Genomic DNA, 21,361 nt, shown 5'->3' on the forward strand with positions numbered 1-21,361 from the left:
TGATGCCTCCCAGCAGGTCCAGCTGCTCCTCAGTCCATGCTGGGGCTGCCCCATCTCTGTCTGAGCCATTAGGGGCTTTCACCACCTCCCTGAATCCTGGGGGTCCATACCTGGAGGAAGAGGCAGGGTCACTGTTGGCTGCTGCAGAGCAGGACGTGGGCACCACGCTTGTGACCTCCTCTGGCGGCACACTGCTGGACATAGGTCACCCCAAGCCACTCACCTCCTGCCCAGCCCAGCAAGCTGTCTGGGGGCCAGGTTCCAGCTGCCTGAGCTCAGGTTTCTCTCCTTTGCCCAGGCTGCAGCCCGTGGGAGTTCCCCTGCTGCTCTCCCAGCAGGCAGCAAGGTGCTGATGGGCTCCATCCTGCCGGCCAGGGATGCTGTGGCCCTGCCTGCCCTCCTGTGGCTCTGCATCCACGACAGGAGCCCAGGAGGAACTTGCTAAGAACCAGATGGGAGCAGGGTGGAGGTGGTGGAGTCCCCAGCCCTGGAGGTGCTCCAGAGCCCTGTGGCCATGGCACTTGGGGCAGGGGCTGGCTCCTCCAGGACCAAGGCAGAGAGCAGCAGGAGCTGAGGGAGGCTGCTGGGAGGTCTGTGGCAGGAGGAGCTGTGGAAGGAGGTGAGGAACAATTCCCTCTCCTGGCACAGACTGCCCAGGGAGGTGGTGGAGTCCCCAGCCCTGGAGGAGTTCAGGAAACCTCTGGAGATGGCTCCTGGGGCCCTGGTTTGGAGGGCAGGGAGGTGCTGGGCTGCTGCTTGGACTGGAGGAGGAGCTCAGAGAGCTCCAACCCCAACCAAGCTCTAAGGCCCCAGCCCTGAGCTCCTTCACCAAGGTCCTAGCCACCCTTCCAGGCTGCTTTGGAGGTGGTTGTCCCTCCCAGCCCCCACCTCCCTCCCAGGCTGTGAGGAAAACACAGAAGCACTTAACCCAAAATAATTTTATTGTTGCTGTTTGCTTCTGATAGTAAAAAAAAAAAAAAAAAAAAAAGGAATTCCACAAAAAAAACCTCTTGGGGGGGGGGGCAGAAGGGGGGGGCAGAGGTTTTGGGTTCCCAATGATCCCCCAGAAAAAGCACAACCAGCAAGAAATGAAAAATAGGGGGGAAAAAAAGAGGAAAAATAAAAAAAAAAATATTAACAATAGGGGAAAAAAAGAAAAAAAGTAAAGAAAAAAGAAAAAAAAAAGGAAAAAAGAAAAAAGGGAAAAGGGAAAAAAGGAAAAATGGAAAAAAGAAAAAAAAAGATAAAAGGAAAAAAGAGGAAAAAAAAAGAAAAGAAAAAAGGAAAAAAGAGAAAAGGAAAAAGTAAAGAAAAAAGGAAAAAAGAAAAAAGGAAAAAAGAAAAATAGCAAAAAAGGGAAAAAATAGAAAAAAGGCAAAAAGGAAAATAGAAAAAAGGAAAAAAGAAAAAATAGAAAAAAAGAAAAATAGAAAAAAAAGAAAAATAGAAAAAAAAGAAAAATAGAAAAAAAAGAAAAAAGGAAAAAATAGCAAAAAAGGGGAAAATAGAAAAAAGGCAAAAAGGAAAAATACAAAAAATGAAAAAATAGAAAAAAGGAAAAAATAGAAAAAATGAAAAAAGAAAAAAACAGAAAAAAGGAAAAATAGAAAAAAGGGAAAAATAGAAAAAGGGAAAAATAGAAAAAAGGCAAAAAGGAAAAATAGAAAAAAGGAAAAAATAGAAAAAATGAAAAAAGAAAAAAAACAGAAAAAAGGAAAAATAGAAAAAAGGGAAAAATAGAGAAAGGGAAAAATAGAAAAAAGGCAAAAAGGAAAAATAGAAAAAAAGAAAAAATATAAAAAAGGAAAAAATAAAAAACAGAAAAAAGGAAAAATAGAAAAAAGGGAAAAAGAAAAATAGAAAAAAAGAAAAATAGAAAAAAAGAAAAAAAGAAAAAATAGCAAAAAGGCAAAAAGGCAAAATAGAAAAAAGGAAAAAAGAAAAAATAGAAAAAAGAAAAAATAGAAAAAAAGGAAAATAGAAAAAAGGAAAATAGAAAAAAAATAGGAAAAAGGAAAAATAGAAAAATAAAAATAGGGAAAAAACAAAAAAATAGAAAGAAAATAAATATAGAAAAAAGAAAAATAGGAAAAAATAGAAGAGAAAAAAATAGAAAAATAAATAGAAAAAATAGAAATAAAAGAAAAATAGGAAAAAAATCAGAAAAAAAAAATAGGGAAAAAAAATTAAACTAGACCAGTAAAATCAAAGCAATCCAACCAACCTCCAGGCCCCCAAAACAACCCCAAAACGAAGCCCCCAACAGCAACCACAGCAGAGAGGAAGGCCCTTGGGCTCTGGCAGCTGAGGCTCACACACAGCAACCCAACTCTGCTAAGGAATCATTGTCATGAACAGGAAGTTTGTGCTGCCTTCTTCTCCCAAAGCCAACCAGAGCAAAGCACCTTCGCAACGGTCAATAAAATACAATAAAAACAAAATCCAAACCCAAACCAACAAACAAACAAAAAAATGACCAGAAACCAAACCAAACCCCCCCAAAAAAAAACCCCAACCAGGCCACCCCCATCCTGACACAAGCTCTGGAACTCCTGCCCCACCCAGAGATTGGAGCTGCCCCGCCCAGAGGTTGGAGCTGCCCAATCCAGAGGCTGGAGCTGCCCCGCCCAGAGATTGGAGCTGCCCCGCCCAGAGGCTGGAGCTGCCCCACCCAGAGATTGGAGCTGCCCAATCCAGAGGCTGGAGCTGCCCCACCCAGAGATTGGAGCTGCCCCGCCCAGAGGCTGGAGCTGCCCCGCCCAGAGGCTGGAGCTGCCCAATCCAGAGGCTGGAGCTGCCCCGCCCAGAGGTTGGAGCTGCCCCACCCAGAGGTTGGAGCTGCCCCGCCCAGAGGTTGGAGCTGCCCCACCCAGAGATTGGAGCTGCCCCGCCCAGAGGTTGGAGCTGCCCCACCCAGAGGCTGGAGCTGCCCCGCCCAGAGGCTGGAGCTGCCCCACCCAGAGGCTGGAGCTGCCCAATCCAGAGATTGGAGCTGCCCCGCCCAGAGGTTGGAGCTGCCCAATCCAGAGGCTGGAGCTGCCCCACCCAGAGGCTGGAGCTGCCCCACCCAGAGGCTGGAGCTGCCCCACCCAGAGATTGGAGCTGCCCCGCCCAGAGATTGGATCTGCCCCGCCCAGAGGCTGGAGCTGCCCCGCCCAGAGGCTGGAGCTGCCCCACGGAGAAGAGGTTTCAAGTTTGTCGGCTGCCCAAGTACAGTAATTCAAACCCTTCCCCCCCCGCCCCCAGGGAGGAACGAAAAAGCCACCGGGCAAAGAACAGAGCGAGCCCCAAAGCCCCCCCGAGCACCACGGCCGGAGGAGGGCAGAGCTCCTCCCAGCGCCGCCGGGCGGGCGGCCGAGGGGCCAGGCGCAAAGAGGAGAGGGAGGCAGGGTCCAGTGCAGAGCGCTGATGGCTCAGCTGCCGGCGGCACCCCGGGGCGGGGGGGGAAGGTAGATTTGTGTCTAGCACCTTTCTGCCCCTGCGCTGAGGCACAGGGCTGAGGGAGAACATCAAACAGCTTCAGCAACAGCTGAGGGGATGGTGGTGGAGAGAGCAGCTGGAAGGGGGGTGGGGGGAGAAGGTTTGAAGGAGGGAGAGGAGGGTCTGGGCAGGGCTGCAGCAAGGAGAGCTCAGGGCACTCGAGGCAGGCTCTTTGTAGTGCATTTGGTCTGCCTGCAGTCACCGGAGGCCGTTTGTCACCTGGGGATGACCAAGCCACCCGTGACAGGCAGAGGGGAGGGACCTGAAGTGCTCCTGGCCCTGGGGCCATCAGCACCAGAGCTGGGGTGGCTCAGGGGCATCTGCAAACTGAAGCTGCCCCTGCCAGGCTGCAGAGGTCACCTCCTGGCCCCATCCTGCTCCTGCTGGTGGGAAGCTTCTCCTGGGACGTTCCAAACACTCAGCTGGGTGGTGGCCAGGAGCTGTGCCCCTGCAGCCTGCCCCACAGCTCCTGCCAAGCCCTCCAGCTCCTCTGGCATGGGAAGCACCCAGGTGCCCTCTGCCAGGCTCAGGACATTTTCCCTGCCTGCTTCAGTTTGCCCAACCCCATTCAACGATTTGCCTTTCCCCAGAGCTCCTCCTCCTCACTTGGAGAAGGACATCTTCACCCCTGGGCCTGCTGGAGCTCTGGGAAAGCTCTCCCAGCTCCAGCCCTTGGAGGGCATGGATGTGCTGAGCACATGGCAGTGTGGGGACCTCATGTTCCCCACCAGAGCCTCTGCTCCCATGGCCTGGCTGCTTCGTGAGCATGGAACCATCAGGGCTGGAAGGGAGCTCGAGGACCATCCAGTTCCAACCCCCCTGCCAGGGGCAGGGACACCTCACACCGCGGCAGGTTGCTCACAGCCACCTCCTGCCTGGCCTTAAAAACCTCCAGGGAGGTTGAGGTCATCAACCTGAGCTCTCAGCTGTCACTCAGAGGTGACCTTTTCTCTTTGGCCAGGGGACATGGAGAGGAGAGAGAAGGACAGAGCACAGCCAGGGGAGGTGTGGGAGGGTTTCTGCAGCACCATCAGGAACAAGGCAGAAGCAAAGGCAGAAGGCAGAAGGGAAATGCACTCAACACAGCTCCTCCCAAAGCTGCCCCCAGCCCCAGCTCCCCCTCCCCCTTTCCCTGGGCTGTGGGCTGCTGGATGATCTGTGGCCATGACAGCCAAGCAGCAGCCCCACGGAGCTGCCCTTGCTGGGCCCTGGTGAGAGGAGCCAGCAGCTGAGCAGAGGGAGGGAGGCTCTGCTGGCCAGGTCTGAACCTTTGGCAAAGCTTTCAAGAGCTCTTCTGTGGCGTGGCTTGGCCTTGACCCAGGCACCCCAGGAGGTGGAGTACCCTTGGCATGGCCAAGGAGATTCAAGATGAGATTGGGAGACACTCAAGACCAGACGTGGGGACATCCAAGCTCAGACTTGGGGGACATCCAAGAGCAGACTTGGAGACATCCAAGCTCAGACTTGGAGACATCCAAGAGCAGACTTAAAGACATCCAAGAGCAGACTTAAAGACATCCAAGCTCAGACTTGGAGACATCCAAGAGCAGACTTGGGAACATCCAAGAGCAGACTTGGGAACATCCAAGCTCAGACTCGACATGCCCCTGTGCAGCCTGATCTAGTTGTCAATGCCCCTGCTGGCTGCAGGGAAGGTTGCACAAGTTGACCTTCGAGGCTCCCTCCCAACCTTGATGCCCTTCCCCGTGGGCTGCACGGTGCCAGGGGTGGGTGGGCACGGGGTGGGGGTGGTGCTGGTGGCAGAGGCGGGGGCGCAGCAAGAGAGCAGGAGGTTGTTTCCAGGTGCGGATGGCAAGGCCCAAGGACTGCACTGTCGGCTGGGGTGGGTGGGGATCTGCTGGGTGTTAGTAGAGCTGGAGCTGGAGCTTCATCCTCAGTGCCTGGCCCAGCTCCCCTGCTAAGTAGTCGAGGTGGTTCTTGGCCTCCAGCTCCTGCAGTTCGCGCCGGCGGTACAGGGGCACGCTGACGATCTCCAGCAGGTAGGTGCCAGGCAGGACCTTCTTGCGGCCCAGGTGCAGGTAGCTGAGCCCTTCCTTCTGGTGGATCCTGAAGTAGCCCTCCTCGTTGCCCTGGGAGATCAGGTACCTCACACGGTTCTCCAGCGGCTCCACGGCTGGCAGCAGCTCCAGGATGTGCTCCTTGTGAGCCAGGTCGGAGAGGTTCAGCGCCATGGTCAGCGGAGCCTCCACGTCCATGCTGGCCAGGTTGACTGCGTGGTCCTTTGGAAGGAAGCAGGCTTGTTACTGACAGGCAGCAAGGGAAGCTCTGCCCAGGGGGAGGAGGACTTGATCTGGAGGGGTTTGGCCCCCGTGGGCCACCCCAAACCAGCTCTGAGAAGTGACTACAGCTTCTCTGCCCCTTGCTGCCCCACGAGCACTGCCTTCGAGCTGGGGTTGTGCAGCCTGGAGAAGGGGGGGCTGAGGGGAGGGCTCCTTGCTCTCTGCAGCTCCCTGAGAGGAGGTTGGAGTGAGCTGGGGTTGGTCTCTTCTCCCAAAGAACAAGTGGTAGGGAGGAGATGGCCTCAAAGCTGCACCAGGGGAGGTTTAGGTTGGAGATTAGGAAAAATGTCTTCACCAAAAGGGTCTCTGGGCACTGAGGCAGCCCCCAAGGAGTGGGGACAGTGTGGGATCCACTCCAAGCAGCTATCTGCCAAGCTCTTGGCTCACTCCACCCCAGCCAGGACACCATGGAGCCCTTACCTGCTGGTGCTCAGTGCCGTTGGTGCTGCGCCGCTGCCGACCCCTCTTGGGGTATCCATTGATCTTGCACTCGTAGCAGGTGTCAGGGGACAGCAGGTTGTCCTCATCCTCTTCTTGGGGAGCAGGGAGGTATGGCCCCTTCCCAAAGCCCAGGCCAGAAATGCAGTGTCTGGGGGCAGAAGAGCAGAGACTGACCTCAGGTCCATGCTTCAGGAAGGAGATCCTGACAGGTGCTCCATGGCACCCAGCTGGGCAGACCCTGGCACAGGCTGCCCAGGGAGGCTGGGGCTGCCCAGGGGGGCTGGGGCTGCCCCCTCCCTGGAGGTGCTCAAGGCCAGGCTGGATGAGGCCTTGAGCAACCTGGGCTGGTGGGAGGTGTCCCTGCCCATGGCAGGGGGGTTGGTCCCTTCCAACCCAACCCATCATGCCTGGGGCTGGGACCTGGCTTGGCCACAGGACAGACCTGGGAGGGATGAGGCCACATCTTGTTCAGTTGTGGCCTTCAGGTTTAACCTGGCTGCACCCTGGGCTAGGAGGATCTGCAGAGCACCTGCTGCAGAGCACCTCCTGCCCTGAGCACCTCCTGCCCTGAGCACCTCCTGCCCTGAGCACTGCATTCCTGACAGGGAGGGGGAGACGCACAGCAGCACTGAGGGGCTGCAGATGGGTGAGGAGCAGTCTGGCAGGGAGGAGCTGAGGGTCATGTGGGAATGGGAGCTCAGGGGCTCCTGAGGCTCCTTCAAACCAAATCAGTGGCAGAGAGCAGAAGAGTGGTGCTGGAGGTGCCAGGGGGCACCATGCCCTGGGCAGGCACACAGAGATTGCTCTGGGGCCAACCTGCTGCTTGCTTCCTTACCCTTGTCCTGCTCGGAAGTAGCCCCCGGGGCAGCCGCAGAGGTAGCCTCCATCCGTGTTGGAGCAGCCATAGCTGCAGGGGCTGCCTCCTGCTGAGCACTCATCCACGTCCTGGCACCCACCAAAGGCTTGGTCAAAGTCAAAGCCAGAGGGACAAACACACTTGAAGCTGCCCAGGGTGTTGTAGCAGGAGGCAGAGCCGCAGGCGCTGGGGCTGGAGCATTCGTTCTCATCTGCAGCCAAGGACAGCAGAACTTGTCACACACTCAGGGCACAGAGACCCCCTGGAGCTGGGCCAGGGGAGGCCACAGCAGTGCTGGCAGGGCTGCAAGCCCTCTGCTGTGAGGCCAGGCTGAGAGAGTTGGGCTTGGTCAGCCTGGAGAGGGGAAGGCTCCAGGGAGACCTTCTGGTGGCCTTTCAGTGCTTGAAGGGGCAGAGAAGAAAGCTGGGGACAGACTTTGAGCAGGGCCTCTTGGGACAGGACAAGGGGGGGGATGGTTGGGAATTAGGGAGATTCAGACTGGAGAGAAGGGAGAAATGTTTGGCACTGAGGGTGGTGAGAGCCTGCCCCAGGCTGACCAGGCAGATGGGAGCTGCCCCATGCCTGGCACCATCCCAGCTCAGGTTGTTTGGGGCTGGTTGGGGATGCTCCTGCTGACTGCAAGGGGTTGGACTCTAAAGGTCTCTTCCCACCCAAACCCTTCCATGACTCTGTGGTGCTGCCACCACCCCTGGCCAAGGAGCTGAGCCCACAGCCCTGGCTGGGCTGGCAGCAGGGGCTCAGCCCATGCAGCTCCCTCAAGGGCTTCCTTGACTCTTTTTCCCTCCTGCAATGCAGGCAGCTGCTGGTCTCAGGAGCTCAGCACTCTGCAGAGCAGTTTCCTGAGCCTCCCCCCTGCAGGGAGAGCCTGGCCCAGGGGCAGGGGCACCACCCCCGGGCCTGCCTCTGGGGCAGGGCAGCAGCTCAGGGCTGGCTTAGGTCGAGCTGAGCTCAGAAGGGTCAAGAGTGACTGGGGAGGGACTGATAGCCCAAGCTGCCCTCTCCCCACCCTCCCAGAGCTGGGGCAGAGGGCCCCCCCATGCCACACTCACCCACACACTGGTTCCATTGGTAGTGCTGGACGTAGCCCTGGGGGCAGCCGCAGCGGTACCCCCCCAGCACGTTCTGGCAGCCATGCTGGCACCGGTGGTTCCCATCACACTCATCCACATCTGCAGCAACACAGCACAGAGGCTGGGGAGACAGCTCCTGCCCCCCCCTGCACCCATGGGCACCTGCTACAGGCCTGGTGGGCACCGGCCTCGAGGCTGCCTGGGAGTGGCTGGGGCTGGTTCTTAGCATCCCAGAGCTGTTTGGGTCAGGAGAGAGCTCTTGGAGCATGGAGTCCAACCCTGAACCCAGCACTGCCCCTGGCACCACCAGCCCATGGCCCTCAGCACCACATCTCCACCGCCTCTAGTGTGGGGTTCTGGTGGCTCACAGCAAGGACCAGACCCTTCCTGGCCCCACTGAGCTGCTGAGCGAGGCAGGAGCCCTCCCAGAGCTGCAGACTCACCTTCACAGTTGACACCAGAGCTGTCCAGGGAGAAGCCCTTCTGGCACTCACAGTTGTAGCTGCCTGGCGTGTTCAGGCACTGCCCCTTGGCTCCACACAGGGAGGGCTGAGTTGTGCACTCGTTGTTGTCTGCAAAACACCCCCAGCCCAGCCCCAACCATGTGCTTGTCTGGAGCCCCTCGAGTGGTGGAGCTTAGCCCAGGCTGAGCAGCAGACAGAGGTCAGATGCACAACCCCAGGGCAGCTGGAGAGAACCAAAGCTGGGGGCTAGGAAGACTCTTTTGGGTTTAAGGCCATCCCAGGGGGAGCTGGCTGGGGCTCTGCAGCCCAGGGGGAGCTGGCTGGGGCTCTGCAGCCCAGGGGGAGCTGGCTGGGGCTCTGCAGCCCAGGGGGAGCTGGCTGGGGCTCTGCAGCCCAGGGGCACCTGGCTGGGGCTCTGCAGCCCAGGGGGAGCTGGCTGGGGCTCTGCAGCCCAGGGGGAGCTGGCTGGGGCTCTGCAGCCCAGGGACACCTGGCTGGGGCTCTGCAGCCCAGGGGGAGCTGGCTGGGGCTCTGCAGCCCAGGGGCACCTGGCTGGGGCTCTGCAGCCCAGGGGCACCTGGCTGGGGCTCTGCAGCCCAGGGGCACCTGGCTGGGGCTCTGCAGCCCAGGGGGAGCTGGCTGGGGCTCTGCAGCCCAGGGGGAGCTGGCTGGGGCTCTGCAGCCCAGGGGCACCTGGCTGGGGCTCTGCAGCCCAGGGGGAGCTGGCTGGGGCTCTGCAGCCCAGGGACACCTGGCTGGGGCTCTGCAGCCCAGGGGCACCTGGCTGGGGCTCTGCAGCCCAGGGGCACCTGGCTGGGGCTCTGCAGCCCAGGGGGAGCTGGCTGGGGCTCTGCAGCCCAGGGACACCTGGCTGGGGCTCTGCAGCCCAGGGGCACCTGGCTGGGGCTCTGCAGCAGAGCAGTGCAGGTCTCTACTCACCAATGCAGGATGAGTGGTGCTGAGTGAAGCCTGGGGGACATTTGCAGTTGAATCCTCCAATGATGTTGACACAGAGGAACTGGCAGTTGTGCTGCTTGGTGGAGCACTCATCCAGGTCTAAAGCAAGAAGCATGAGGCTCAGCTCATCCTACTGTGACACTTACATGGGCATAGTGGGACACAGTGGTCCTGGGCAGGCCACAGGACCTTGACATGGAGCTAGAGCAGGTTGCCCAGAGTGGTGGGAGGTGTGCCATCCCTAGAACCACTCCAGACCAACCTGCTCTAGCTGCAGATGCCCCTGGTGACTGCAGGGCTTTGCACTGGGTGACCTGCAAAGCTCCCTCCCCACCCAAACCATTCCTTGGGTCCAGGCTGCACAGGATGGCATCCAGATGGCTTTGGAATGGCTCCAGAGGAGGAGACTCCACTCTGGGCAGCTCACCCACCCTCAAAATTGGGTGCCCCTTCTAGCAGTGCCCCAGGGGCCGGCATGGCACCGTGTCCATCTCTTTTTCCACGTCTGTGGCCAGAAGAGGACCTGCCTGTTGCATCCCATGCTCACCAGCCACCCCCCTGCTGCCATCAGAGATGGGACAAGGGCTCTGCTGCCTTCTCCTGGGGCAGTACCTTTGCAGATCTTCCCATCCTCCTGCAGGACATAGCCCCGGGGGCAGGAGCACTGGTAGCTGCCCTCTGTGTTCTTGCAGATGAAGTTGCAGGGCTTAGGGGACTGGTTGCACTCATCCAGGTCTAGACTCAGGAGATGAGACACATCAGCAGCCACAGCCTGCACCCCTGGGCTGCCCCCCCAGCGCTCCTGGGGCCACTCTGGCCACAAGGGGAGCCCAGGTTTGGTGGCCACAAGGGGCTAAATGGTCAGGGGGCACTGCCAGGCAGGGAGGTGTGTAAGTGGCCAGGGGCACTGGCAGGCAGGTATGTAAGTGGTCAGGGGGCATTGCCTGCCAGGGAGGGCTGTGGGTGGCCAGGGGGCAGTGGCAGGCAGGGCTGTGAGTGGCCGGGGGGCAGTGGTCAGGCAAGGCTGTGAGTGGCCGGGGGGCAGTGGTCAGGCAAGGCTGTGAGTGGCCGGGGGGCGGCAGGGAGGGCTGTGGGTGGCCGGGGGGCAGTGGCAGGCAGGGCTGTGAGTGGCCGGGGGGCAGTGGCAGGGGGGGCTGTGAGTGGCCGGGGGGCGGCAGGCAGGGCTGTGAGTGGCCAGGGGGCAGTGGCAGGCAGGGCTGTGAGTGGCCGGGGGGGCGGCAGGCAGGGCTGTGAGTGGCCGGGGGGCGGCAGGCAGGGCTGTGAGTGGCCGGGGGGCGGCAGGGAGGGCTGTGAGTGGCCGGGGGGCAGTGGCAGGGAGGGCTGTGGGTGGCCAGGGGGCGGCAGGCAGGGCTGTGAGTGGCCGGGGGGCAGTGGCAGGGAGGGCTGTGAGTGGCCAGGGGGCGGCAGGCAGGGCTGTGAGTGGCCGGGGGGCAGTGGCAGGGAGGGCTGTGAGTGGCCGGGGGGCGGCAGGCAGGGGGGGCTGTGCGTGGCCGGGGGGCGGAGGGGGCGCTGCTGGCAGCTCACCCTGGCAGGCGGTGCCGGTGATGTCGGGGGTGTAGCCCAGGCGGCAGTGGCAGCGGAAGGAGCCGATGCTGTTGATGCATTGCCCATTCCGGCACAGGTTGGGCAGCACCCTGCACTCGTCGATGTCTGCAGCAGGGAGGGAAGGACCTGTTAGACTCGGGGACCACTGTGCTTGCAAAAGACTTTTAAGGTCACAGAAGCAGAGAATGGTTTGGGTTGGGAAAGCTCTCTGGGAGCATCCAGCCCAAGCAGCAACCCAACCCCACCCTGGCCACCAAGCCACGGCCCCAGGTGCCATGGCCCCAGGGCTGGTGGCTCTGCCCTGCTCCTGCTGTACCAGGGGCAGGGAAGAGAAGCTCCCACCTTCAGCTCTGGGTTTCTTGCAAGCTCCACCACCTCCCTGGGCAGCCTGTGCCAATCCCTGACCACTCTTGCAGCAAAGGAACTTTTCCTCCTGTCCAACCTAACCCTCCCCTGCCCAACCAATTCTCCTCACTGGTGCCCAGGGACAGGGCAAGGGGCAAGGGGCACAAAGTGGAACCCAGGAGGTTCCATCTGAACAGGAGGAGAAACTTCTTTGCTGTGAGGCTGCTGGAGGCCTGCAGCAGGCTGCCCAGAGAGGTTGGGGAGTCTCCTTGAGCTTCCAAACCCCCCTGGGCACTGTGCTGCTGGGGAAGCTGCTGTGGGAGCCCTGCTGGAGCAGGGGGTTGGAGTGGGTGAGCTCCAGAGGTCCCTTCCAGCCCCTCACCATGCTGGGATCCTGGGATTCGAGCCCCAGCTTACCTCTGCCATCAGTGGAGTACCCTGGCCCATGAGGACACATTTTCTTGTACTGGGCAGTGCCAGGCAGGGGGCAGAGCTCACACTGGGGGCCCCAGCTGCGGCCACTGTTGCAGCAGCACTCGGACTTGGTGACCAGGTTGCGGTTGGTGGAGGACATCTGGCACATGGTCTGCAGCACCTCCGTGAAGCAGAATCCCTGGCGAGTGTCTGGCCAGAGGGTGGAGACAGAAGGTGAAGATCTGAGTGAGTGCCAGCACCAGGGGTGACCAAGCAGCAGGGCCAGCCTGTGCCAGGCCCTGCAGGGCAGTGGTGTGGCCAAGGTAATGCCACAGGTGACCACAGAAGTGTCAGGGCTGGAAGGGACCTCAAGGACCATCCAGTTCCAACCCCCCTGCCATGGGCAGGGACACCTCACACCACAGCAGGTTGCTCACAGCCACCTCCAGCCTGGCCTTCAAAACCTCCAGGGCTGAGGCTTCCACCACCTCCCTGGGCAACCTGTGCCAGGCTCTCACCACCCTCCTGGGGAACAACTTCTTCCTCACATCCAATCTCAATCTCCCCACTTCTAGTTTTGCTCCATCCCCCCCAGTCCTATCCCTCCCTGACACCCTCAAAAGTCCCTCCCCAGCTTTCTTGTAGCCCCCTGCAGAGACTGGAAGGCCACAATGAGGTCTCCTGGGAGCCTTCTCCTCTCCAGCCTGCACAACCTCCCTCACTCTGTCCCCACAGCAGAGCAGCTCCAGCCCTCTGCTCCTCCTCGTGGCCCTCACGGTGCCCACAACGACCTTTCTGCTCGGCCAGCATGAAAGGCCTTGAGAAGGACCATCTGGTAGGGAGGAGAGGCTGCTGAGGAGCCAGCAGGGGCTGGCCATTACCAATGCACTCTGTGCCAGAGGGGCTGACTTCGAAGCCCTCGTTGCAGTCGCAGCGGTAGCTCCCCACGGTGTTGGCGCAGCGCCCGTTGGCGCAGATGCCCGGCCTGGTGCGGCACTCGTTCTCATCTGGGGGGAGCAAACAACACCTCTGCTCAGGCACAGCAGAAATGGCAGCTTCACAGCCCCTGTGCTGCCCACTCTGCCTTGAAACACCCTCCCAAGGTCTTGAGGATCGTCCTTCAGGCTGGGAGTCCTTCAGGACCGCTTCCGCCACGCTTGGGCGGCTGAGGAAGGCATCTCCTGGCCCTGGGCTCCATGGGATGGGTTGGGGTGGGAGGAACCTCACAGATCATCCAGTTCCAGCCCCATGCCATGGGCAGGGACCCCTCCCACCAGCACAGGCTGCTCAAGGTCTCATCCAGCCTGGCCTTGAACACCTCCATGGAGGAGGCAGCCGCAACCTTCCTGGGCAACCCCCAACCCTAACCCCTAAGCCTAACCTCCCCTATCCCTAACCCCCAACTCTGTGCCAGTGTCTCCCCACCCTCACTCTCAAGAATTTCTTCCTCATCTCCAGTCTCAATCTTCCCTCTCCCAGCTCAAAGCCATTGTCCCCCACCCTGGCACTCCCAGCCCTTATCAGAAGTCCCTCCCCAGCTTTCCTGCAGGCCCCACTAAGGTACTGGAAAGCTGAGGGCTGCCTTCTCCCTAAGTCTTCCCTGCTTGGCATATTGTCCAGTGGCCAAGCTGCTGGGCTGGGAGTGGAGCTGGGCTCTGTGTCTAAGCCTGCCCAGTGCTGACCCTTCTGAAGGGAGCTTGAGACAGGCATGGAGAAGCTCCACAGAAAGGTCTAAAGCTGAAGAGAACTTCTGTGCCTGTAGGCATCTCGGAGGAGCCAGAGGAGGCTCTGACACGAGGGAAAGCCTAGGGAGGAGCTGTCTGACACGAAGCAAAGCTACCTGGACAAGGCCCCACGGACACTGCCTGGAAGTGGAGGGTCTGCAGCCCCTCTGGGCCCCCCTGCCAGCCTGGTACCTGTGCAGCCCTCTCCGTCGGGCCGGCGCTGCATGCCCGGGGGGCAGATGCACATGAAGGTGCCGATGAGGTTCTTGCAGAGCATCCCTCGAGACTCGCAGTCGTGCAGCCCCTCGGCACACTCGTCCAGATCTGCAACCAGCAGCCTCATCAGGCCCCTCCAAGCCCAACAGCAGCCTGCCAGCCTCCTGCCAGGCACATCCCAGCCACCTCCCAGCAGCTTCCCAGCCGCCTCCCAGCCCTTGGGCAACAACCAGGAACCCACTGCCCACATCTGCCCTGCTTCCACCACCTCCTCCTGCCTTGGTCCAGGGCTGGCTGCCACGACACAGACGCCCAGGTGCCAACGAGCACAAGCCCAGGGACGCCAGCTCTCGAGTCCTGCCTTCTGTCTCCATCCAGGGAGCAGCCCAAGGGCAGGGGAGGGGCGGGCAGGGGCGGGGGCAGGGGCCGGGCAGAGGGCTGCAGGCGGAGCTGTTACCTCTGCACATCCTTCTGTCCTCTCGCAGGGCGTAGCCAGCGGGGCAGGTGCACTCGTAGGAGCCAAAGGTGTTGATGCAGCGGAAGGCACAGAGCAGGGGGTTCAGGGCACACTCATTGATGTCTGGGAGGCAGGAGAGAGGACACAGCTCGGCCCTGGGCTCTCAGCAGTGCTGCTGGAGCTCCCCGGGAGAGCCTCCCCAGCCCCGCTCCCTGCCTTGGTCTCATGAGGGCTTTGTGCCACCAAGGCTTCCTGTCCTGGTGGAGCTGCAGAGGGGCAGACACCTGGTGTCCCTGCAGCTTGGGTGGGGACAGTGTCCTGGCTCCTCTCCTGCCTTCCAGCAGGTCTCCAGAGCTCCTCCTGGGCTCCAGCCTCAGAGGAAGCGGAAGGGGACCAGCGCTGATGTCCGCACTGGTGCGGAGATGAGCCCCAGGCAGCTTTCCTGCCCACCAGAGGTGGAGCTGACTGCTGCTCAGCCAGGCATGGTCACAAGAGGGGTGAACAGGGTGCCCCACAGCAGCCTTACCTTCACAAGTCATCATGGGCCCTGGCTCAAAGCCCTCATCACAGGCACACTCGAAGCCTCCCACCACGTTGGTGCAGGTGCCGTTGCCGCAGGGGTTGCCAATGGAGCACTCATCGGTATCTGGAGGGAGCCAGGGGGAAGCCAGGCCCAGGTTAGGTGGCTGAGGTGGAGAGGAAAGCTGCAGGCTGCTCTCTTCCTGCAGCCAGAGCATTGCAACCAGCCAGGAGCCAGGGGGGAAGAAACCAAAGGGGCAGAGGAGCAGCAGATTCCTTCTCTCCACGCATGCCCCCTGCCAACACGCTTCCCAGCTGAGAGCCTCTGGCCCAGGGGAGGGAGAAGCTCCCTTGCAGAGGGGCAGGAGCTCCTCAGGCAGGTCCTCACCCACACAGTTGACTCCTGTGTAGTCCAGGTTGTAGCCAAAGGGGCACTCGCAGCGGAAGGAGCCGTCGGTGTTGATGCAGGCCCCGTTGATGCACACCCCCAGGTTCTCTGAGCACTCATTGACATCTGGAAGGGAAAGCCCAAGGCCATGAAACCTCACCTGAGCCTCTCAGCACTGGATGAGGCCTTGAGCAGCCTGGCCTAGCAGGGGGTGTCCTTGCCCAGGGTGGGAGGCTGGAACTGGATGATCTTTGAGGTCCCTTCCAACCCAACCCACTCCTGAGTCTGTGACTCTGCCACCTCAGCTACTTCCTCTCCAGAGCTGAGGGCTGGACCTCTGCTGAGCAGTCAGAGCTTGGGAGAGCATCCAGTGCCAGGTTCCTCCTGCCCCTGGGGTTCCAGCCCCCCTCCAGACAGCCCAGGTATGGCTCTCTCTGGGCAACTCTCTCCCCAGAACAAACTTCTCCTCATGCCCAGCTCCAGCCTTACCTTCCCTGGTGTCACCTGGACCTGGGATGGCTCCATGGCCATAGGGACACAGCTCCTGGAAGGCAACTGGAAGAAAGCAGAGAAGTGAGAAATGGTCACAAGCTGTGCTCACAGAAAGGCTTCCAGAGCATGGCTGACAGCTCAGTGCTCCTGGGAGGCCACACAGCCATGGCTGGCTGGCAAACTCCTCATCTTGCCTTGGCTCTGGAGGCACCAAGGTGGTTTGAGCCTTATCTAAAGCCCTGCAGAGAACTGAGAGGAGATCCAAAGCAGAAATGAGATCGAGAGGTCTCTAAAGCCTCCTGGATGCACTCCTGTGTGACCTGCCCTGGCAGTGGGGTTGGACTGGCCAATCTCTGGAGGCTCCCTCCCAACCCCTACCACCCTGTGATGCTCTGCCTGTGGCTGCTGGAGCCCCAGGGGATGCTGCAGCTGCTGGGTCTCCAGGCAGCCCTCTCCAGATGGGGGATCCCAGGGTGCTGGGCAGCTGGCACTACTGCTTGGGTTGACCCTTCACACCTTCCCCACGCACCCTGCGCCTGCTGGGGGACACCTCTGGGTCCTGGCACACCTACCATTGCCTTCCTGAGGGCAGAGCTCGCAGGGGTCTCCCCAGCCCTCCCCTGGCATCTTGCTGCAGCAGCACCGAGCCTTGGTGGTGTTGAAGGCCTTGGGCACAGAGCACTTCCCATTGTCGAAGCGAGTGAAGCAGAAGCTCTGCCGAGTGTCTGCAGGGGGCAGGCAGGGAAGCACAAAGGTCAGGGCAGGCCCCCGGGGTGGTGCTGGGGCAGGCCCCCAGGCTGGCTCTGGGGCAGGCCCCCGGGGTGGTGCTGCAGCCTCCCCCCGCAGCGCTGGGCTGCGCTCACCGAAGCAGCGCCGGCCGTTGTCGGACAGCACGAAGCCCGGGGGGCAGACACACTGGAAGCTGCCAGGGGTGTTGGTGCAGGTCCCAAAGAGGCAGATGTTGGGCTCCTCCTCACACTCGTTGATGTCTAGGAGCACCAAGCACACAGCACTGACAGAGCAGCCAAGCTCCTGCCCTGCCTCGCTGCGCCACGGCCAGCCGAAGCTGCGACGTGTGGGGAGCTCCGAGGGCTGGAGGGCATCGCCTGGAGCCCCAGCCCTTGAGCCAGCCTCAGGCCAAGTGGAAGCAAGAAGAGGCCAAGGGGCAGCAAAGCCACTGAGCCTCTTCCATCACGGGAGCAAGCCTGGCCAGCTTGGCCACTCTGTGCCCAGCTTGGCCACCCTGCTGAGCTACCCTGTGCCCAGCTGAGCCACTCTGTGCCCAGCTTGGCCACCCTGCATCCAGCTGAGCTACCCTGTGCCCAGTTGAGCCACTCTGTGCCCAGCTGAGCCACCCTGCATCCAGCTTGGCCACTCTGTGCCCAGCTTGGCCACCCTGCATCCAGCTGAGCTACCCTGTGCCCAGCTGAGCCACCCTGTGCCCATCTGAGCCACCCTGCATCCAGCTGAGCCACCCTGTGCCCATCTGAGCCACCCTGCATCCAGCTTGGCCACTCTGTGCCCAGCTGAGCCACCCTGCATCCATCTGAGCCACTCTGTGCCCAGCTGAGCCACCCTGCATCCAGCTGAGCCACCCTGTGCCCAGCTTGGCCACCCTGCATCCAGCTTGGCCACTCTGTGCCCAGCTGAGCCACCCTGCATCCAGCTTGGCCACTCTGTGCCCATCTGAGCCACCCTGCATCCAGCTGAGCCACTCTGTGTCCAGCTTGGCCACTCTGTGCCCATCTGAGCCACCCTGCATCCAGCTGAGCCACCCTGTGCCCATCTGAGCCACCCTGCATCCAGCTGAGCCACCCTGTGCCCATCTGAGCCACCCTGCATCCAGCTGAGCCACCCTGTGCCCATCTGAGCCACCCTGCATCCAGCTTGGCCACTCTGTGCCCATCTGAGCCACCCTGCATCCAGCTTGGCCACTCTGTGTCCAGCTTGGCCACCCTGCATCCAGCTTGGCCACTCTGTGCCCAGCTTGGCCACCCTGCATCCAGCTGAGCCACTCTGTGCCCAGCTTGGCCACCCTGCATCCAGCTTGGCCACTCTGTGTCCAGCTGAGCCACCCTGCATCCAGCTTGGCCACTCTGTGCCCAGCTTGGCCAACCTGTGCCCAGCTCCTTTCCAGGAGACTCCTGGGGCTGGGACACACAGGAGGGCCATGGCTCCAGGCTGTGCTGGGAGCAGGGCAGGCAGAGGCAGCCTTACCAATGCAGTTGTCGTTCTGCACCTCGTAGCCAGGGGGACAGATGCAGCGGAAGGAGCCCTCCAGGTTCTGGCAGGTGCCTGGGGAGCAGGTCCCAGGCAGGCTCACACACTCGTTGATGTCTGCAGAGGAGGAGAAAGAACCAGAGAGAGTGAATGTGCTCAGCTTGGAGGAGTCAGAAGTCCTTGTAGTGATGGACTGAGGCTGGAAGAGGGCAGATGGAGGCTGGGGGAGGGCAGATGGAGGCTGGGGGAGGGCAGATGGAGGCTGGGGGAGGGCAGATGGAGGCAGGAGTGCAGCTCCCAGGGCTGCAGACTGCTGCCTTTCTTCCTCCTAAGAATGAATGTGGGGAGGGGAGGAGGGGTGATGGCTTCAAACTGGAAGAGACTGGATTGAGATTGGACATCAGGAAGGAATTCTTCACAGTGAGGGTGGGGAGACACTGGAACAGGCTGCCCCGTGGGCTGCCTCCTGCCTAGAGGTGCTCAAGACCAGGCTGGATGAGGCCCTGAGCAACCTGAGCTTAGCTGAGGGCTGTCCCTGCCCACAGCAGGGGGGTTGGAGCAGATGGTCTCTGAGCACCCTTCCATCTTAGACCATTCTCTGACTCTCACAGCACTGCAGCATGGCAGCCACCCCCAGGACACAGCCCAAGGCCCTGAGGAGGGGCAGGGTGCTGCCTGGACACTCACCCACACAGTTCTTGCCGTCGGGGGTGCGGTCGTAGCCCTCCTGGCAGAGGCACTGGAAGGAGCCAACGCTGTTGATGCACTGCCCGTTGCGACACACCTGCCCCACCAGGGAGGAACACTCATCAATGTCTGCAGGGGAAGAGGAAGCAGAGCAGGTCAGTGTCTCACCTCAGCCAGCCCCACACCTCTGGCACAGGCAGCTCAGCTCAGGTCGCTTCTGCAGCCCCTGCCAGGGGACAGCCGGAGCCGAGGGCTTGGGGCGGTGAGGGCGAGGGGCAGGGGTTTGGAGGTGGAGCAGGGCAGGCTGAGGTTGGGCATCAGGAGCAAGTGCTGCACAGTGTGGGGGGGGGGACACTGCAGCAGGCTGCCCAGGGAGGTGTTGAGGCCTCATCCCTGGGCACATTCAGGACCAGCCTGGATGTGTCCCTGGGCAGCCTGCTCTAGCTGGAGGAGTCCCTGCTGCCTGCAGGGACAAGATGCCCTTGGAGGGTCCCTTCCAGCCCGATGCTTTCTGTCGATCCGTGGGACACCCCCTGCCCCCCAGCTGATGTCAGAGGGAGCTCAGGCAGCGCTGCAGGAGACCAGGGGGCGCTGGCACTCACCCATGCAGTCGTTGTTGTGGGTCAGCTCAAAGCCAGGGAAGCAGAGGCAGTTGTAGGAGCCGACGGTGTTCTTGCAGGTGCCGTTGCCACAGGGCTGTCTGTCACACTCATCAATGTCTGCAGGGAGAAAGTCAGGGCCAGAGGAGGCCACAGCAGTGCTGGCAGGGCTGGAAGCCCTCTGCTGTGAGACCAGGCTGAGAGAGTTGGGGTTGTGCAGCCTGGAGAAGAGAAGGCTCCAGGGAGACCTTCTGGTGGCCTTTCAGTGCTTGAAGGGGCGGAGAAGAAAGCTGGGGACAGACTTTGAGCAGGGCCTCTTGGGACAGGACAAGGAGGGATGAGTTGGATCTAAAAAGGGGAGATTTAGACTGGAGAGAAGAAATGTTTGACGCTGAGGGTAGTGAGAGCCTGGCCCAGGCTGCCCACAGAGGTTGGAGCTGCCCCATCCCTGGCACCACCCCAGGTCAGGTTGTTTGGGGCTGTGAGCAACCTGCTCTGGTTGCAGATGCTGGGCATGGACTGGATGAGCTTTAAAGGTCCCTTCCCACCCAAACCACTCCATGCTAAGGCCACAGCTGATCCAGGGAGCTGAAAGCTGCAGCCTTGGGTGTGCAGGCATGGAGCAGGCAGCTCCACAACCCCCTGCAGCCGGGCTGGAGAGGGCACCACGACCCTCGGCTGGCCTTGGCACTGCCCAGCGGGTGCTGGGGAGAGCTGAGGTCCAGCCTGCTGCCTGCCTGCTCGGTGGCAGGGCTGTGGCTGTCACACTGACCCATGCACATGGTCTGCTCCCCCGTGGCCTTGAAGCCGTTGTGGCAGATGCAGACGTAGCTGCCCTCGGTGTCCACGCAGTCCCCGTGGCTGCAGACGTTGGGGATCTCCTGGCACTCGTTGCGACCTAGACCAGAGCAAAGCAGGAGCCAGTGAGCAGCAGGGGTGGGCAGCACTGGGAAGAGCTGAGGCCCACTGCCTCCTGCAGCCCCTGCCTGGAGAGGGCTGGGAGCAGAAGCACAACAGGAGCTTGGTTTGCTGAGAGGTGGCTTGAGTGGGAGCAAGATCTCTGGCTGGTGAGCTCTGAAATAGTCCTGGAGCTGCCAGGCTGAAGCTGCACTTCACACTGACCTCATCTCATCCCTCAGGAGCCCACAGGCCCTGGGAATTGCTCCAAAAAGGACAAACATCCCATAATCACTCGGTGATGTCTGCAGAGGAGGGGAAATAACCAGCTCCTGGCTACGGTTCCTGGCTGTAAGCAGCCAGGTCACGGCCCTCAGGCTTTGATGGAAGACCAGGAAGCAGGTATGAAACAGGCCCTGGCAGGTCTCCAGGCTGAGAACCTGAGGCTGTTTGGTCTGGAGGAGAGAAGGCTGAGAGGAGATTACAGACACCAATAGATGTCTAGAAATAGCTGAGGGGTGGGAGGCAAGAAGAAGGTTCCAGGCTCTGCTCAGTGGTGTCCAGGGACAGGACAAGGGGCAAGGGGCACAAACTGGAACCCAGGAGGTTCCATCTGAGCAGGAGGAGAAACTTCTTTGCTGTGAGGCTGCTGGAGGCCTGCAGCAGGCTGCCCAGAGAGGCTGTGGAGTCTCCTTCTCTGGAGGCTTTCAAGATGTGCTCCTGTGTGACCTGCCCTGGGTGATTCCTCTTTGCCAGGGGGGGATGGAGTGGAGGATCTCCAGAGCCCCTTCCAAGCCCTCCCATTCTGTGATGCCCTTCCCTGGGTCAACACATGATGGTCCACAGAGCCATCTGAAGAGCCTAGGCAGGGGCACCAGGGCCTTGCACAGCTGCCTCTGGGGTAGGCAGCAAAGATCTCCCTACTTCAGGTCAGCCTGGAGAAGAGGAGGCTGAGAGGAGACCTCATTGCTCTCCACAGCTCTCTGAGAGGAGGTTGCAGTGAGCTGGGGGTTGGTCTCTTCTGTCTAGGAGCAGGGGATAGAATGAGAGGAAATGGCCTGAAACTGTGCCAGGGTTGGAGATGAGGAACCATTTCTTTGCTGCAAGAGTGGTCAGGGACTGGCAGAGGCTGCCCAGGGAGGTGGTGGAGTCCCCAGCCCTGGAGGGGTTCAAGCAATGTGTGGCCATGGCACCTGGGGCCATGGTTTGGTGGCCGTGGAGGTGCTGGGTTGAAGGCTGGGCTGGGTG

At 60.4% G+C, this 21,361-nt stretch overlaps 1 protein-coding gene across 1 annotated transcript in view; it reads right to left on the reverse strand.

The window, feature by feature from the left end:
* Window positions 1-5,197: 5,197 nt before the first annotated feature.
* The window catches only part of LOC137454742 (fibrillin-2-like), an 82,061-nt gene continuing 65,897 nt past the window's right edge, over window positions 5,198-21,361 (reverse strand). The window contains exons 45-65 of the mRNA XM_068164987.1: window positions 19,989-20,114; window positions 19,220-19,336; window positions 18,618-18,746; window positions 17,928-18,047; window positions 16,574-16,699; window positions 16,283-16,435; window positions 15,708-15,773; window positions 15,219-15,344; window positions 14,838-14,957; window positions 14,312-14,434; window positions 13,831-13,962; window positions 12,796-12,921; window positions 11,918-12,124; window positions 11,135-11,260; window positions 10,202-10,324; window positions 9,572-9,688; window positions 8,612-8,740; window positions 8,148-8,267; window positions 7,057-7,288; window positions 6,201-6,369; window positions 5,198-5,720 (exon numbers count right to left, since the gene is read on the reverse strand). Of these exons, the coding sequence (XP_068021088.1) occupies window positions 5,346-5,720; window positions 6,201-6,369; window positions 7,057-7,288; window positions 8,148-8,267; window positions 8,612-8,740; window positions 9,572-9,688; window positions 10,202-10,324; window positions 11,135-11,260; window positions 11,918-12,124; window positions 12,796-12,921; window positions 13,831-13,962; window positions 14,312-14,434; window positions 14,838-14,957; window positions 15,219-15,344; window positions 15,708-15,773; window positions 16,283-16,435; window positions 16,574-16,699; window positions 17,928-18,047; window positions 18,618-18,746; window positions 19,220-19,336; window positions 19,989-20,114 (3,062 nt within the window). The 3' untranslated portion in view covers window positions 5,198-5,345. The remainder of the gene's footprint in view (window positions 5,721-6,200; window positions 6,370-7,056; window positions 7,289-8,147; window positions 8,268-8,611; window positions 8,741-9,571; window positions 9,689-10,201; window positions 10,325-11,134; window positions 11,261-11,917; window positions 12,125-12,795; window positions 12,922-13,830; window positions 13,963-14,311; window positions 14,435-14,837; window positions 14,958-15,218; window positions 15,345-15,707; window positions 15,774-16,282; window positions 16,436-16,573; window positions 16,700-17,927; window positions 18,048-18,617; window positions 18,747-19,219; window positions 19,337-19,988; window positions 20,115-21,361) is intronic.

The sequence above is a fragment of the Melanerpes formicivorus genome, unplaced genomic scaffold (assembly GCF_026170545.1).
Source record: "Melanerpes formicivorus ecotype bairdi unplaced genomic scaffold, bMelFor1.0.p_v2 SCAF_83, whole genome shotgun sequence".
Taxonomy (NCBI): domain Eukaryota; kingdom Metazoa; phylum Chordata; class Aves; order Piciformes; family Picidae; genus Melanerpes; species Melanerpes formicivorus.